General features: G+C 41.9%; 1 protein-coding gene across 1 annotated transcript; it reads left to right on the forward strand.

The window, feature by feature from the left end:
* Positions 1–912: 912 nt before the first annotated feature.
* SUSD2 (sushi domain containing 2) lies at positions 913–6291 on the forward strand (the record flags this gene model as incomplete). Its single annotated transcript, XM_080628801.1, is given in 12 exon segments — positions 913–1297; positions 1699–1821; positions 1824–1850; positions 3813–3946; positions 3950–3961; positions 4235–4346; positions 5434–5465; positions 5467–5502; positions 5506–5546; positions 5548–5628; positions 5630–5702; positions 6179–6291. Coding segments are annotated over 12 exon segments (1059 nt in total). The 3' UTR covers positions 6182–6291.
* Between the last annotated feature and the right edge of the window lie 10297 nt (positions 6292–16588).

A 16588-nucleotide genomic window follows, 5' to 3' on the forward strand; every position in this document is an offset into this window, starting at 1 on the left:
CGTGGTCTCCCCGCGCGGGACCGCCCCGGCGCTCCCCTCGGTGTCCTGCTGACGAGCTGCCCACGGGAGGTGAGGCAGGGTCACAGGTAGCCCCGCCAGTGATGTGGAGCTTTCTCCGGCCCTTCTCCGCTGCAAGCAGCCTCGACGGCGGCAGCCCGCTCCGGGCGGCGGGTGGCTGTGTCTGTGCCCGTGGGGCACGCGGAGAAGGTTGTTAGGGGGAGGGTGACGTTGTGGCCCTGCGGTTTAGCAGAGCATGCGAGGGTAGCACATCCCCCCACTCCGGGGCGGGGGAAGGTCGGAATCCCCAAGTACTCCGGCTGCCCCGGGAGTGGGGGGGGAACATGAGTGTCGGGCCACTGCTCCCCTTGGGTCCCCACGTCCCCTCCCTGGGTGCAGCTGGACCCTCTGCGACACTCCCGAATTCGAACGTAGGCCTCAGCACTCGCTCTCGAAGGCAGCTCGGAGCCAGCGGTTCCCAGCTGGGCTCCCCGGGGAGGCTGGCGTGTCCCCTCTGGGTCTCGGGGCACCGCCAGCCTACCGCGTCCCGACAGACAGCAGAGCGTACCGGCCCCGTACCGGGCGGCCCCCGGCGGGTCTCCGCAGCATCGCTCCCGCAGCAAGGGGCAGGCGGGACAGAGTTTCCATCCTCGGGGGTCATGCAATGGGGACACCGCGCAGATGGCAGACCCGGCGCAACCGTGAAGCCCGGAGGAGGCAAAGGAGGTGCGGCGGCCAGACCCTTCTCATACCCCGGGCGGCTTCCCACAGGGTCCCCTCTTGTCGTCCCGCTCCAGTCCCAGCGCTGAGCTGGAGAGAGAAAGGTGCACAGCCGGGGAAACAAAGGTCCTTTCAGATTTTACTGGACAGCAGCTTGAGCCCTCCACCTGCCCGGCCCACAGAGGTGGCTCCGAGATGGGGACGGGCAGCGCGGCCCCACCACTCCTCCAGCTCCGAGGGCGGCCACCTCCCGCCGTCGACCTGGCTCCGAGGAGTCCCTGCGCCCCCCGCCCCTCCCGCAGAGCTGGCCCTCACCCCCCCCGTGCGGCAGCCGGGGTCCTCGCTGTGACAGCACTGGGCTGCGGCTCCAGGATGGGGCGACGCCGCAGCCCCCGCCGCCCTCCAGCCTCAGCAGCCGGCCGGCAGGTCCTCGAGGAGGTCGAACTCGTGGTGGCCGAGCCACAGCTCCGGCAGCTTCTCCACCCCATCAAGGCCAAGCTCCAGCATCAGCCAACCGAGCACTTCCTCGTCCACCGGCTCCAGTCGACGATGTCGGGCCCGGCGGCAGCTCATTCTGAAGGTCAATTTCTTAAACTTTTGTTCATTCTGGTTCCTTTTTCTATCATGCTCTTTCTGAAATTATCTTTGATTTTCCCAGTCCTTACTCACAGGACTAAATGGACAAGAAGGAGCTCAGACATTACACTGGGATGAAGAATTTAGCATTTCCAGACTTTTTTATCATAAAACATTCTGCTTTCAATACACTACACTGGTAAGAGACTTAAACTGTGGATTTTTATGTATGTGACTTATACGCTTAGCAATTCCCTCAAATATAAATAATCATATTTAATTATTTTTAAGAAATATCTGGTCTGGGGTTTGGTTTGAGGTTTTTTTATTCTGTTTCACTGTAACTTTCCATATTTACTTTATATCATATTGGGTATTTTGCGGGGTTGGTTTTTTATTTGGAAGGAACTGGGACTCAGGTGACAGGCTTGTCTACAGGGGCCATCCAGAACAACTCCGATGTGATCAAAGTACAATACTTGGAGGATCTGAATCTGGAGGTCCTGTTGAACCAGAAGGTCATCAGCTTTCTGAGCGAAGTTGGAGGGACCCAAAAGGTTAGTTACAAATCTCTCTATGTATCTAAATATGTATAGGACAAGGAGTAATGGGTTTAAACTTAAACAGGGAAGGTTCAGATTAGACATAAGGAAGGAGTTCTTCCCTGTGAGGGTGGTGAGGCACTGCCACAGGTTGCTCAGAGAAGCTGTGGTTGTCACATCCCTGGCAGTGTCCAAGGCCAGGCTGGACACAGCTTGGAGCAACCTGCTCTAGTGGAAAGTGTCCCTGCTTGTGGCAGGGGGTTGGAATTGGGACGATTGTAAGGTCCTTTCTAACCCAAACCATTCTATGATTCTATATCCATCCATAGTAAAACATCCCTAGATGCATGCATTGCACTTCCCTTTTCAGCGTCCTTTTGCGAAGCAGGCTACATGTCACTCCAGAGATGATGTAAGGAGTGAAGCAAAGGACAAGCAATGTCCCAGCTTGTTGTAATTTATTTTATTATTACATGACTTTCTCCAGTTCAGTTGCTACCAGACTAAGACAGTCAGTGGTAGTGCACAGCTGGCATGGGCCTTGGTGCAAAAAATAAAACTGAGGGAACAGGGGAGAATGCCCTTTCCATCCAACTTGCCTACCTGGCCCTGTGTTTACACTAGCCCAGTGCATGGGTTCCTCTGGCCTTTGAGACCTATGACAGCTACAGTATGGGCAGGAATACAGCCACCAGAATTATGGGCTACACATCTCCTTCCAAATAGCCATGTATCAAGGATGCTACAGAGAAGCACACCATGGCCATCTGTGTTCCCATGGAGAGATGTAGCAGGGAGCACATCAGAACCTGCAACCTTTCCTGTTTCACATCAGCATTACTGGCAGTTAGCCTCGCTGTACTGAAGCACCCCCAGGAAGAGGGGATCACCTGCTTTGCCGGTAAGCTGGACTGTGGCACGTTCTCCCCTCCCAGAATGTCTCAGTAACATAAATTATGACCTTTACCACACCTGGTACTGGCCTGAACTTTCCGGGATGCAAGAGGATTATGAAGGGATAGCATGCAATGCTAGCAGCAACAGTGAAGTGTTTTCCAGGTGGCTTTGGTGCCCATGTCTTCTATGTCTTCTTTTAGTGACTTGCAGAGTAATGGTTTTCCTTCTTATCCCATGGATGGTGAAGAGAAGTAAAAGCTCCTTCACCTTCTGCTTTGAGCTTACTAATGCAATTTAATTTAATCTAATCTAATCTGCAATGAAATCTACCAAGAAAAATTAAATAAAATATATACTAAAATGTAACTAAGTTCCACATTCACCTATCAGGAGCTTTCTTGATTAATCAGATGTTATTTCTCTAATGCCGAAAAGACAATGAAAAGTTGACTATTTTTCCTCCAGGGGTGCAATAATTTGACTAATCTTTATATAAATTTGACTAATTGACAAATACTCTGAACTTGACTAGAATTTTAACAATAAGTCTCCTATTCAGGAGAGGAAGTTTTCTGTGGGTATCAATTAGTATTCTTCAAATGGCTGAAAAATATAATGAAGAGCAGAGGGAAGGCTACATTGACAAGAAGCTGCAGAAGCAGGGATGTGGAAAGGAAAAAAAAAATGGAAGGGCAGTGATGGGGCTTGAAGAAGATGCCGTATCAGTGAGGCCTTGACAAGACAGTCAAGAAGCAGAGGAAACCTGTAACCACTGAGAGCAGTGCCTGCAGCTCACAGCCACTCTCTGATGCAATAATCTGTTATCTTAAAGCTTCTGCTGTAGGACACTGGCAGAAGGCACTGCTGCTCACATCAACTGTGGGCCTTTTTTTGCTGCTACTCTCTGGTAGCCATCTTACTGCAGTTTTAGGTATGAAGGTGTGGCCTCCCCTTAAATCCTTCTCAGAATGTAGCCCAGAGTTGAAGGGAGGTAAAGTTTTACGGAAAATGGTTAAAGCACAACAATCTGTTCATTATGGATGATTAGCTATTTTTTTCCTCTTCCTTTCATTGTTACAGGTCTCTTTCTCTATTCTACAGCTGATCAGAACATCACAGTGATATTCTCTTCTGGGTCTGGAGTAGAAGTAAGGGGAAGTGGAGGATTTCTGACCCTGACAGTTCTGCTCCCAGGGAAGTTTATGAATCACAGCTGACTGACTACCACAGTATGTTAGAGATTGGAAGGGACCTCAAAAGATCATCTAGTCCAATCCCCCTGCCAGAGCAGGAACACCTAGATAAGGTTACACAGGAATGTGTCCAGGCGGGTTTTGAATGTCTCCAGAGAAGGAGACTCCACAACCTCCCTGGGCAGCCTGTTCCAATGTTCTGTCACCCTCACTGAGAAGAAGTTTCTTCTCAAGTTTAAGTGGAACCTCTTGTGTTCCAGTTTATACCCATTACCCCTTGTCTTATCATTGTTTGCCAAACACACACAGGGTCTCTTTGGGGTAATGAATGGCAATACAGAGGGTGAGTATACCTTCAAGAATAAAGCCACCCTGCCAGTTCATGCAAGGCCCCAGCAGTTGTTTGAGTTTGGAGCTAATGGTAAGAAATTTCTCTGATTTATTATTACATTTTCTTTATAAATTCAAAACAGCTTGTGATTTACAGACTAGCAAATGAAATCTGTGCTAAGCAACCTGTACTAGGGGAAGAGAAGGGAGTAAGAGAAGTATACCCTCCTCTACTCAAGTGGGTACCTAGTCAATAGAAGACAGAACCATGATGGAGCGTTCTGCACTTTGTTCCATCAAGAGTCAGAGCTCCTATTTCACAGCCTACACTTTCAGAATTTTATCTACTATGGTCAGCTGAACACAGCATCACCAGACTACAGTGTTACAGAAGTATAGCAATAGCCAGGGTCAGCTACCTTTTTCCAGAATATTAGCAATGTTTCCATCAAATATCATACTAGCAATTTAAAAAAATTTTCATTAAATCACAATTTAATAATTGTCCTTTTAAAAAAATGAGTGTGTGTGTGTGGCTGTGTGTAAAAGAACGGCTGCTTTTATTTAATGAAAGTGATTAGGCTGCTGTATCTAGCCTACAGCATTACATTGGTCAGTGTTCCTCCTGACATCAGGTTTAGGAGATGGGCCAGAAACACGAAGCAAAATACCCACCGGCTATCAGCCAATCTCTGTATCAAGCACAGTGTAGCTGTACTCCAGGATTCAGATCATACTGAAAAGTCTCACTGCTCCTACTTCAGCAAATTTGCGATTTAGCAGAGTGAAAACTAAAAGCAGTGCCGCACAGACATGATAAATTTAGGGACACAAAAGATTAGGATTTGTGTTGGTTGTAATGTTTGGTTTAGCTAGCTCCCTCTGAGGTACTTCTTTATCACCATTTTGCCAGCAAGCATCTAAAACTATCTTTATGTGAAATCATAGCTACATAATCACTTGGACCTAATTTTAAGTAATTGATCAAACACTAACTTTAGTGCTAAGTTTAAATGATGCATATGAAAAGGAAAACAATCACCAACTGGAGGCAAGCTGTAAGGCTTCATAGATCTCTTCCAGCTCTGTGTTTACATAACTCAGCACTCAGATAAGCAGCAGAAGGCACTACAGGTCTGTAGGCAATGTTACATATGCATCTCTCTCCATCTCCCAAGGGGCTGTTGAAAATGGAACTTCTCTCTTTACTTAGACACTTTGTGTCTAATTATTACTTAATTATTACTTAATTATTATTACTGAACAATTTATTCTATGCAGAAAAGCACAATTTCCTTTCTACCCATGTTCTTGCCTTATAAAGACCCTGCTAATCCTCTGGTGAAAGAGACAGTCTTGCTATATGACTCTGACTGATGTCCTGACAACGAGAAGCCTTCAAGTGGGAAGTTCCACCAGACTGTATCATCAGAATCACAATTTGCTGGTAAAGAACTGAGAGCCAGGTGATACAGCATTCCCACAAAGCAGTTCTATTCTATCCCCCTACACTACCCTACTATCTAGTCCTATTCTATTCCCACTACAGTTCTATTCTTTCTACCAGGCATCTAAATAGTTAGCACTGTTTGAGGAGCTTTGTTCAATTGTAGGTTCACGCTTCCATAAACACTCTTATTGGAGGAAATTGTCCTTATACCAGGAAACCTTTGCACAAAATATATTTCTTTCCATTTCTTCCACTACTAAACCACTGTGTAGAACCCGTATCTTCATTTTCTATGCTTCATCAGTCTTACTTGGACTTAAAAAAGAAAATAAATCAGGAAGTATTGTCTTTCAGTTAGCCTAAAAACCTTTTTCTTTCCATGAGTTGCCACTAAAATGCCATTTGAATTATTGTCATGGAGATTTGCTAACCAAAATCCAAAATACTTTAACCAGATATGTCTCTTTTATTAGTGATCTCTAGTGGCTGGCTAGATCATCCAAACAATGGAAGAAAGAATGGAACTAACTACCTCATCTGCAATGAGGGCTATGAACTCACTGGGTCAAATGAAAGAATCTGCCAAGTGACAGGGGCATGGTCTGGACACACACTGAGCTGCATCCTGAGAACAGGTCTGGTTCCTCTTCAATGTTACAAACTGGCATTAAAAAATAATTACCACAAACAAGGTAGTCTGGATATAGGATGATGGCCCTTGACAAAAGTAAGTTATCTTACTTGAGAAGACATTGGATATGAGATTCCTGGGTTTCTAGGAAGACTAATATTCAATTCTAAATAACAGGTGGGTTTTAGTGTTGGTTTCTGTTTTGTTGGGGTTTTTTTAATTTCATGTATCTACACTTTCTAAGGGTTTAGGGCTGCATGCTTCCTTTTCTCTAGGGCTGGCTGAAAGGAAGTTGTAGGCTTCTTGTGTGGACAACCTAAAATTTCAAACTAAGTCTTAGAAAAACAAGAAAGCATAGTATCTAGCTAAAGATTATTCCATAACACAAAAATACAAAGGCTATAAAAATAATCCTTATTTACAGTATTCTCTTCATGTAACTTTCTTATGTAAATGCAATGTTCTTTTAGCAGCTTTATGCATATATATACATATATAATCTATGCATACACACACAGACATAGAGAACTAGAGATTATTGAAATCCTTCAGTATACACATAATTTGAGCTATTTTTTCAAGTATAAATGATGGCACAACCCCAACCATTTACTGTTAGCCCCCAACCACATCTTGTTATACTTCATTCTTTCATAACTGATAAAATTTTAACTTTCTTTGCAACTAACAAGCAAATATCCATCTAGACTGAGCCACTTGAGGGGTCACTTCTGAAGTCACACATCATTAAATGAGTGCCTTAAGAGAAACTGCCAAAAAGGACCCAGGGGCCCTGTGGGCACCTAATTGAACAGGAGTCAGTAGTGTTTGCCCTTGAGGCAAACAAAGTTCATGGTGTTTCAGGCTGCATTAGGCAAAGTAGTGCCAGCAGGACAAGCGAGGTGACTCTTTTGCTCTGCTCAGCACTGGTGAGGCTACACCTGCAGTACTGTGCCCAGTGCCACATTCCTCAGTGCCAGAGAGACATGGACATGCTGGATAGAGTCCCAAGAAGGGCCATGAAGATTATTAGGGTTCTGGTATAAGGAAAGGCTGAGAGTGCAATGGGCACACACTGAAACACAGGAGGTTCCTTCTGAACATCAGGAAACACTTTTTCACAGGTTGCCTAGGAGGCTGTAGAGTCTCCCTCCCTGGAAATATTCAAAAAGCCATCAGGACATGGTCTTGGGCAACTGACTACTATTATCAATTAGCCTGGGATTTAGGCTGTCTCCGTGATTTACAGGAAACTGCACAATATTTTCTAACAGTTTCAACTTTGATTTATTCATATACTACATACACTGCATATGTCCTCAAGATGGCAATGTTTCAAACCACCAGTGATGCAAGGCCACATAACATATTGAAGCACTTTTAATGCTGAGTTAATTGTTCCCAAAAGTACTCATCAAATAACTCATATCAACAGATTCTCCATTCTGAGCATCTTCCAAAGAAATGTGGAAAGTGCACAATACATCAGCAAGGATGACACATTTCATCAGCCTCTGCAGGCCTGCGTCAGTCACTTGTTTACTTCCAATGCAGTTCTGCACATTTGGTGATATTTGTGAGATGAACCACAGTGAGTGTGGGCAGCAGACTGTGAGCTTTAGTGTAAAAAAAAAAAAAAAGACTGTATTCTTGCACATACTAAACAGGGAATGTTGTTTAATTTTAAATAGATGAGTGTTTATGACACGCTTTCTTGGACCAGCTACTGTTGGTAATTAATATGCAGCTGATTGTATTCACAGGGGCCAGTCTCAGTAGTGGTGCTATTTTGTACAGACAAACTAGAGGTATTTCAAACTATTTCTGTTTAATATGATAGGGCAGAACGTATGGACTACTTTAGTTAACTGTTGAAAATATGAGTGATTCAGAAATTTAGCAGATAATTTAGCATGCGTCATAGTTCACAGTCACAATAGATTGACAAAAGTCTGAAAAGAATGAAACCTTTAAAAAGTAAGGCAATATCTTTAAAAGTCAGTGGCAAAACATTTTGCCACGCTGAAAGCTAAGAATATTTTTCCATTGCTGCCATCAACCACATACATACTGGATACAAGCCAGTTAGTCTCAAGAAGCAAACTGGATGCTGCCACTTACATTAGGGAAAGGGGGGCACAAAGCCAACCCTGAGAGATTGGAGGGAAGGAATGGGAAGATACACAACCATTAACTAAACTCAGAATGATGGAGACATGCCACAGCTTTATGGATAAACAAACAAAAAACAGTGTTTTCCAGCATGTTTCCTGAAAAATGGCAAAGAACAACAAGGTGTGAAAGAATTTTATTGATCTGATTGTACCAAAGCCCTTCCTTAATATTTGATATTTGGGGTTGTAATTCATTTGTACTATGAGCCAAAAATGATGATTTTTATCAGCCTCAGGAAGCTGGAGTATGGCAACGCTGTCTACAGCTGCAGGATACTGATAATACTGACTACAGATTGACACAATATAAAATACAAATTGTATATGCAGGTTCTAAAATTTTTTTACTGCTCTGCCTTAATAATGGCATTCGTACCTAGCCTTGTTCCTCCTTTTGCATTGTTAGAAATTCTGCTGGATATCACTCTCTGTCTGAGAAGTTTGTTTTATTTACAGGTCCAAGTCTCTCCAGAGAAGACAGGCAAAACAATCCAAAGTTACTCTCACTTATGTCTAAACCTCTAGTATTTTTATAGCATGGACAGCTAGTACCTGCTTTCCACTAAACACATTTCCACCTCTGGACTTAGACACAGTTGAAATCCTGTGCCACTTTTCCTTGCATGGCAGCGTAAGTACAGAAAAGGACTTAACGTTGTCAAAATCCGTTGTGACTGAGGTCAGTTTTCTTCGCTGTTTTCCTCTTTACACAGCACATGCTGCTGTTTCAGTCAACACCCACTTTATCAAGCCCTTGGGCAGAAGGCCTCCTCGATGCCAGGAAAATGCTGACAACCTTAATGGATAGCTATTCCAAATTTCTTGGCGCCCAAATGGGTGATCACAGACCCAGACACTGTGATTAGTGGTCCCATTTTTAACTCCAGCATGAACTATGAAGACACACTTTTTCAAATTATTTCTTTCATGCTGGTCAAGAACACAGGGCTCAGCTGTCTGTGATTCTCAGCTTCCAGGGGTACATCTCTGTAGTGCCCATTACTTTTGCTGCAGTTTTGTGGCACACCAAATTCAACCTCTATATCGCAGATCACTGAGGTTTTTTAGTTGCTATAAGCTTTTATTTTTCCAAAGCTAGAACAATTAAAATAAAGGTATGAGAACTGTGAAAACTGGATAGGAAGAGAGACAAAAATAAGAAAATTGAGCACCACTTACTTTGCAAAATCCATTTCTGTATTTGAAATTTCAAATACAAATTACCTGTTGGGCCTACATATTGTTGCTTTTGAGCTTTGCTTCCTAGAATTAACGTTTCCATGGAAATCCTCTGCTAATAATTATTTTGTTGTGCTTCTAATTACAATGCCACTACAAGTCTTGCCAGTACCACAGCAACCTGCCTTCAAAAAATACCAAAGGAAGAAAAATAAACCATCTAGCAAAAGCAAAATGGAGAATCTAGTAAAATCAGAAATAAAATTAAGCTAAAAATTATAAAATCTTATCAATATATATACATACAGTTTGCTTGTGACAGACAATATTTTGGTATTAAGTGCAATCTGGCTTTGTCTTTTGTATTGTTTTGTTTTGGTGGTTTGTTTGTTTCAATTTTTTTATTTGTTTGGGGTGGAGTCTGTTTGGTTTTTTTTGTTGGTTGGGTTCTTTTTTTTTGTTTGTTTGTGGTTGTGGTTTTGTTTGTTTGTTTTCCTCTCATTTTTAGGTTTTATTTTTCCAGGCTCAAGCTCTGTGTAAATATAGTTCTTTTCGGAAAGTTGTCTAACATCTCATTAGTTTTCTGCACTTGTTTTTCAGAGGAGGATACAAAAAAACATTAGGTCTTCTTATTATGGAACAGTTGTCTGTCTATCATTTCCAGGAGACTGGGTGAAGAACATATTAAAATCAAGAGATATAACCTGCAATTACAAATTAAATACAAGGATTTCATAATAGAAACAAATCACCACTGGAACAAACTATGCAGTCGGTGGTGGGTTCCCACCACTCAGCAGAGATAGGGTACCTGCATATAAGGTGTGTGTAAGCCAAACATAAGATTTTGAGCTTTGTACAGAAGTTACTGGACAAAGGACCAAAGCCTATGAAACAGTTTATGTATCCCACTTCTTTTCTTAAACTATGGTATAAACCAAATTAGAAACCAAATTATCTATTCCAGGATCACAGAAGTGTCTGTCACATCACTGTGCCATCACGGTGTGCCAGGCCATCCTTTGGCTAATTCTTTCTGCAGGCATGACAAAGCGATGGAAGGAAAGGCTGGCAAAAACACAGCCCAGATGCATTAAAGCTCAGATGCACCACTGCTGGCCTATTTCTTATTAGGCTGCATGCTCCCTGATACATACATATAGTGCTATTACTAGGCACACAAAAAGGGCAGAGCCTTGAATCTACTTTGACTGTAGAATACTACAGTGTCTTAGAGCCGCGGAACTACACTTCTGTTTGACTCTGTGACACTGAGCTGGGGACAAAGATTGCTCACACAAGGCCTTAAAATTCTTCAGTGGTGCTACCCCAGAGCAGGTATTTCCTTAAAGGATACAAAATTCAGGAAGCATTGTTTCTCCCAGACAGTTCATTCCAGATGCTGCACCTCCTAAACTTTTACCAATCCTCTCACATGTCATGAAAAATTTACTTGCCTCCATTTACCTTCCATTGTTCACCACAGCCATACAGCATCTTGCTAGCACCATCCTACATCAGTAAGACAGTAACAGAACTGGTACTGTTCATGTCTTTAGTAGAATAAGAAAACAAGAAGAGATCTGTTACTCCAAATCTGATTCCTATCTGGTTTCTCTCTGTCTTTCACATGTCCTCACTATGCAATCGCAGAAGTAAAATGACATTTTTTAGCATGTTCATACTGTACCCACATCAGAACAGTCACTTCTGCTCTTTTTTACATAGACCATTAAGCAGCAGAGGCAGTTTCAAAATTTTAATTCCAGAATAGGGGCCATTTTTAAAGCTATCAAACTGTATGGGGATAGGATCAAAAAAGATTGCCTCTCAGTCATCTCTTCTGCAGGCTAAACAGGTCCAACTCTCTCAGCCTTTCCTCATAAGAGAAAAGCTCCAGTTCCCTAATCATCATCATAACCCTTCACTGGACCCTCTCCAGTAGTTCCTTATCTTTCTTGAACTGGGGAGCCCAGAACTGGACACAGTGCTCCAGATGAAGCCTCACAAGGGCAGAGTAGAGAGGGAGAATTGCCTTCCTTGACCTGCTGGCTACATTCTCCCTGATGCACCCTAGGATACCGTTTGGCTTCCTGGCCACAAGGACACACAGCTGCTGGCTCACGGTTAACTTGCTGTCCACCAGGACTCCCAGGTCCTTCTTGGCAGAGCTGCTTTCCAGCAGGTCAGCCCCTAGCCCATGCAGGTGCACAGGGTTGTTACTCCCCAAGTGCAGGATCTTGCACTTGCCTTTGTTGAACTTCACTGGGTTCCTCTCTGCCCAACTCTCCAGCCTGTCCAGGCCTCACTGAATGGCAGCACAGACTGGTCTATCAGCTACTCCTCCCAGCTTTGTATCACCAGCAAACTTGCTGTGGGTACACTCTGGCTCTTCACCGGGGTTGTTGATAAGTTGAACAAGACTGGACCCAGTACTGACCCCTGGGGAACACCACTAGCTACAGGCCCACATTCACAACATGGAATACAAATTAACCACTAGCCATCCTTCCTTTGTGTTAAAACAGCTTCTGCAGCCACCTGCTGTAACTGTCAAATGTAGGAATTATGTATTTCTACTCTACCAGTTTGTTCCACAAATACAAAGAACAGTAAAATTAACAGCATACGTACAATTTAAAAAATTGTCACGTGACTGCATTCAGGGATGAAGAAATGTATCGGCATGTTCCTGATGGGGGGTTTCTCGCTCAGGTTTGTTTGGTTGTTTTTTTTCTTTCTTTGCTGTTTTTCAGAGATCAGACAACTAATGCTGCTTGGCTGTGTATGTAGAATAGTCAGTCTTGCAGTTCTGACACATCTGACTTTCTTATGTAGGAAGGAAAGGTAGGCCTCAATTGAGCTGAAAAAACAGACGAACCTGCTAGAGAAACAGCAAGTGTTACGACCTTTTTAATAGCTTTTCTCAATGACAAAGAAATCTATCCTGGTATTTTCCTGCTACTATCTGTTATGAAAAACAACAATTCTGGATAATTCCTATGACCTGCTGGAAGACTATGAAGCAAAGTTGGAACTGTATTATCAGGACATGCAAACATGAGATTCATTGACTGAGAAAGAATATGACTTTTTGGTCAAAATCATTTATTTGCTGAGTGATAAGGCTCAGCATTAAAGTGTTCCGTTTCAGAACTGGTGTGCTTATGATACCAATAGGTAAATTCGATATATCATCCAAGGAATGCATTGCACGATAATGTAACTTTCCACATATCTTTGAACATATTCTCACTTTAAAGCATGCATGAATTTGCCTAGACAATACTTATATGTCTCTTGTGCCAAAGAGGTGAACAAAATTTTAAAACTATATCAGTTTGCTGCCCATTCTTGCAACCTTTCCACCACACAGAAATAAACTCACTACAAAAACTATTAAAATTTTTAAATAAACCTCTACAAAATGTTACTTGGCTAATAAATGACTTCCTGGAGGTTTTAGTACTTTGTTTTAAAAAGTTATGATTTCATACATTATGTATATAGTTCAGTCTGTTAACCAGTGCTATGTTTTTGGCCCTGTGCCCTTCTAACAGGTTTGTGATTTCAGAGACTCTTAAACCAGAACCCCGTATGAGAGCTATGTCCATCACCGAAAATACAGTCCATTGATTCTGAGTTCAAGCATCAATTAACTATCAGAGGGCCAGAAACGACTAAATTTTTCTCCTTCCCTTTAAATCACATAAACATTGTTTCCTACACTTCACAGAGAACATTCATATCCCAAAAGCTTTTTCTTCCTCCCCTGTACAAAACAAAACGGACACTCCACACAGGGTAGATAACTGCAGCAATTAATGGCTTTTGCATACATAAAAATGCACAGACAAAGAACACCTCCTGTATTTGCCAGATTTCACACACCCCAGATTCCCACATAAAAACCCAACTTGTTAGCGCACTACCATAGATATCTCCCATTTGGGGGAGCTTACAGACCTGCTGCTCTAAACTCAGAATTGTACATTAAAAAATAATTTAAAAAAATAGAATAAAGCCATCAGCCCTTCTAAACTCTTGTATATTTTGCAAACCTGTAGGTATTTTTCATATGCTACAAAAAGCTTATCATTTATGAAAAAAAATAATTGAGAGAGTTTAATGAAAGTCCGTAGCACTCAGCGGGCTGTGTATTTGGGTAGCAATAGAAGATGCAGTCCTTTGTTTAGCAGTAATATATTCTGAACAGATAATTTTTAACTAGGGAAAGTTTATCAGACAATTATTGAACCATTAACATCTGTCATCTACTGGGTACTCCTCTGGATCTCAGGGTAAATATAACTATGACAAGTCTCATGTTTCATATAAGAAGGGGAAGAAGTAGTCCTATATCCTGTAGGTCTTTGAAAACTTCTGCCTCTGCATCCAACTCTGACAATCATCTAGAAAAGGAACTGTTCTCAGTGTTCACAGATAGGACCAGACTTGCATAGTAAGGTAGAGTGAAGTATCTTAAAGAGCAGCAAGACCAATAGAAATATACAGAAATCCTAATAATTGAATGCTACATGCTTTTAGATGTCTTTCTCCTTTAACAAACAGAAAACCAAGTAGGGGCTGTATTTTCAGACTCTCTCTAGCAACATTTGTATCCTCAAAGTGAAAGGTAAGTTTCTCAGACCATCACATGATTCCAAGAGCAGTAATTATTCGAGGGGGTGGGGTGTGTGTGCAGAATCACAGTATTTAGAAAACAAATTGCAGGAAATCAAAATACAAAGGTGCTCAGTAAACTGGCTTATGCTTTTCCCTCTCAGTTAGTTGTGAGGGTTCCACGTAGTCATGAATGCATCTATTAATATTTTGGAGATATGTTTCTCTTAGAGGAAAAAAGGGTGTGTGGGGGGGAAGGCAATGTTGGTTACAGAATTCACCAAATTCCCCACTTCCCCTGTCTCTCTTGTACTCAAAACCCAACTTAGACTCTATCATGTTTTCAAAAGTGACATTTGCCCAGTTTCTCCTTTTGCTCCTGTAATTTAGACCACTGTACTAGAAAACAGAAATTGACTGTTGCACAGGGATAACAGCAAACCTTCAGCGTTCTCTAATTTCATCAAATGTTGCTCAAGTAAGGGAGCGCTGCACATATCCTACAGACACTACTTTTGGTATGTAAATCTTGTTCCTTGGGGGATGTATGCACTGGAATTACACAGAACTGGTACTTTAAAAATTGGTACATTACTATTCCATGTAACCAAATATCCTCACTTTGATCTAAGCAATGACATTACGATAACAGTCATCTTTAGCCTTTTAGGTTTTCTTAAAAAATTTTGTCTTTTATTCCAAAGACACAAATGCAACCAGAAACTTGTTTCAGGGTTTCCACTCGTTATCTGGACAAGAAACAATGAAGCTCCAGAGGGGTTTTAATGAAATACAGAAAAAGCATAGCAGGGGATTAAGCTGTCCACAGCAACATAAACTTTCCAAACACAGACAATGTTTTTATACAGCATGCTATCATTTGATTTCTGCTTTCGATACAATTCAACACTAGTTATATGTGAAATGCTAACCAACTTCCTGGGATTGTATCACAGCAGGCTCAGCCTGCTGTCAATCATGAGCAAACGATAATGCTTCTGGAAGCATCAGTCTCAGAGTTACGGGCATTAGTTCCTTCTAATTGTCACATTTCTGCCAGCAGAAACACAGTCCTGACAAAAATCTAAAGAATTAATGATTTCTCTGCACTTTTCTTCTATTAGTTGAAAGCTGGTAAAATGAAAGCTGGAAAAATAGCTAGGCTAGTATGCTAGCTATTAACTGAGAAAAAATTGTCTTCCCTGGGGCCATGTAAGGCTGATGTAGATAGATGTGAAAGTGGATGCACAATCAGATGACTACTGGCAAGTTGGGTTGAATTTGCAGATTGTTGGGTGATTTTTAGTAGGAAGGGAGAGATACTGAAGATATTAAAACACTGCATTCTTACATCTGGGCAAGTCTCTGAATACTGGCTTAAAGAGGCATTTGTGTTTTAGTTCTGACCTAATTTTAAAATGATTCACTTGGGAGGAAGGGAGAGGAAGTACTTGGACAATGAAACCTTTCCTTTCAGGTTATCTTTAATGTTTGGTTTTTTAAATCCATCTTTATTCAACTGTCCAGTCAGAGTCAATCTTCAAAACAAAAAAAATCTGCTACCCGCACTGGAAATGTTTTCCAAACTTGCAATGTTTTCCTTGTATAACTGCAACATGCATACTGCTGGGGAGGGGTGTGTGTTAATTTCCAGCTTTATTATGTTTCATTATCTTCATTAAAATGTGATTTCTGAACTACTACCTTGTACAGAACCCTTTTACAAAAAAGGATTCACCATTTGCTTTTGCCTGCATCCCAAAGGGTTTGTGAAGTCAGTTCTGTGTTGTGCAACTCTTCGATGGTAAAAGAATTACTAACTTTTGCAGGTCATCTGGCCTGGTTTTCTAAGGTCTTTAATTAATAAACTAATGGAAAATCATGGCGGTTTCAAAAAACAAAGATAAACTATGTATCAAATGTACAGAATACTAAGTGAGTAAAACAACAGTGCAGGTTTTACATTATAATGGGAACAAGACAAATTGAAAGAAATGTCTCAGACCATGTATTATTAAGTATAAAATTATTACTTATTAGCTGCCATTCCTGTTGCCATTGTTGCTGTTTGTAAACAGAGACCACAAACCACAAGCAGAAATCAGGTGAACAGGAAACACAGTGGGGTCCCAGTCCGTTGAGAGGAGAATTTTGTGGGTCATTAAATCACTACATAGCGATGTTTCATATGCCATTAGACAGCATGTACCAAAAGGAAGTGTTGCATGCACACACCATGACTTGCAAAGGAGTGCTAGTAGCACTTGATGTTAACA

The sequence above is a fragment of the Psittacula echo genome (genome assembly GCF_963264785.1).
Source record: "Psittacula echo genome assembly, chromosome: 13".
Classification (NCBI taxonomy): Eukaryota; Metazoa; Chordata; class Aves; order Psittaciformes; family Psittacidae; genus Psittacula; species Psittacula echo.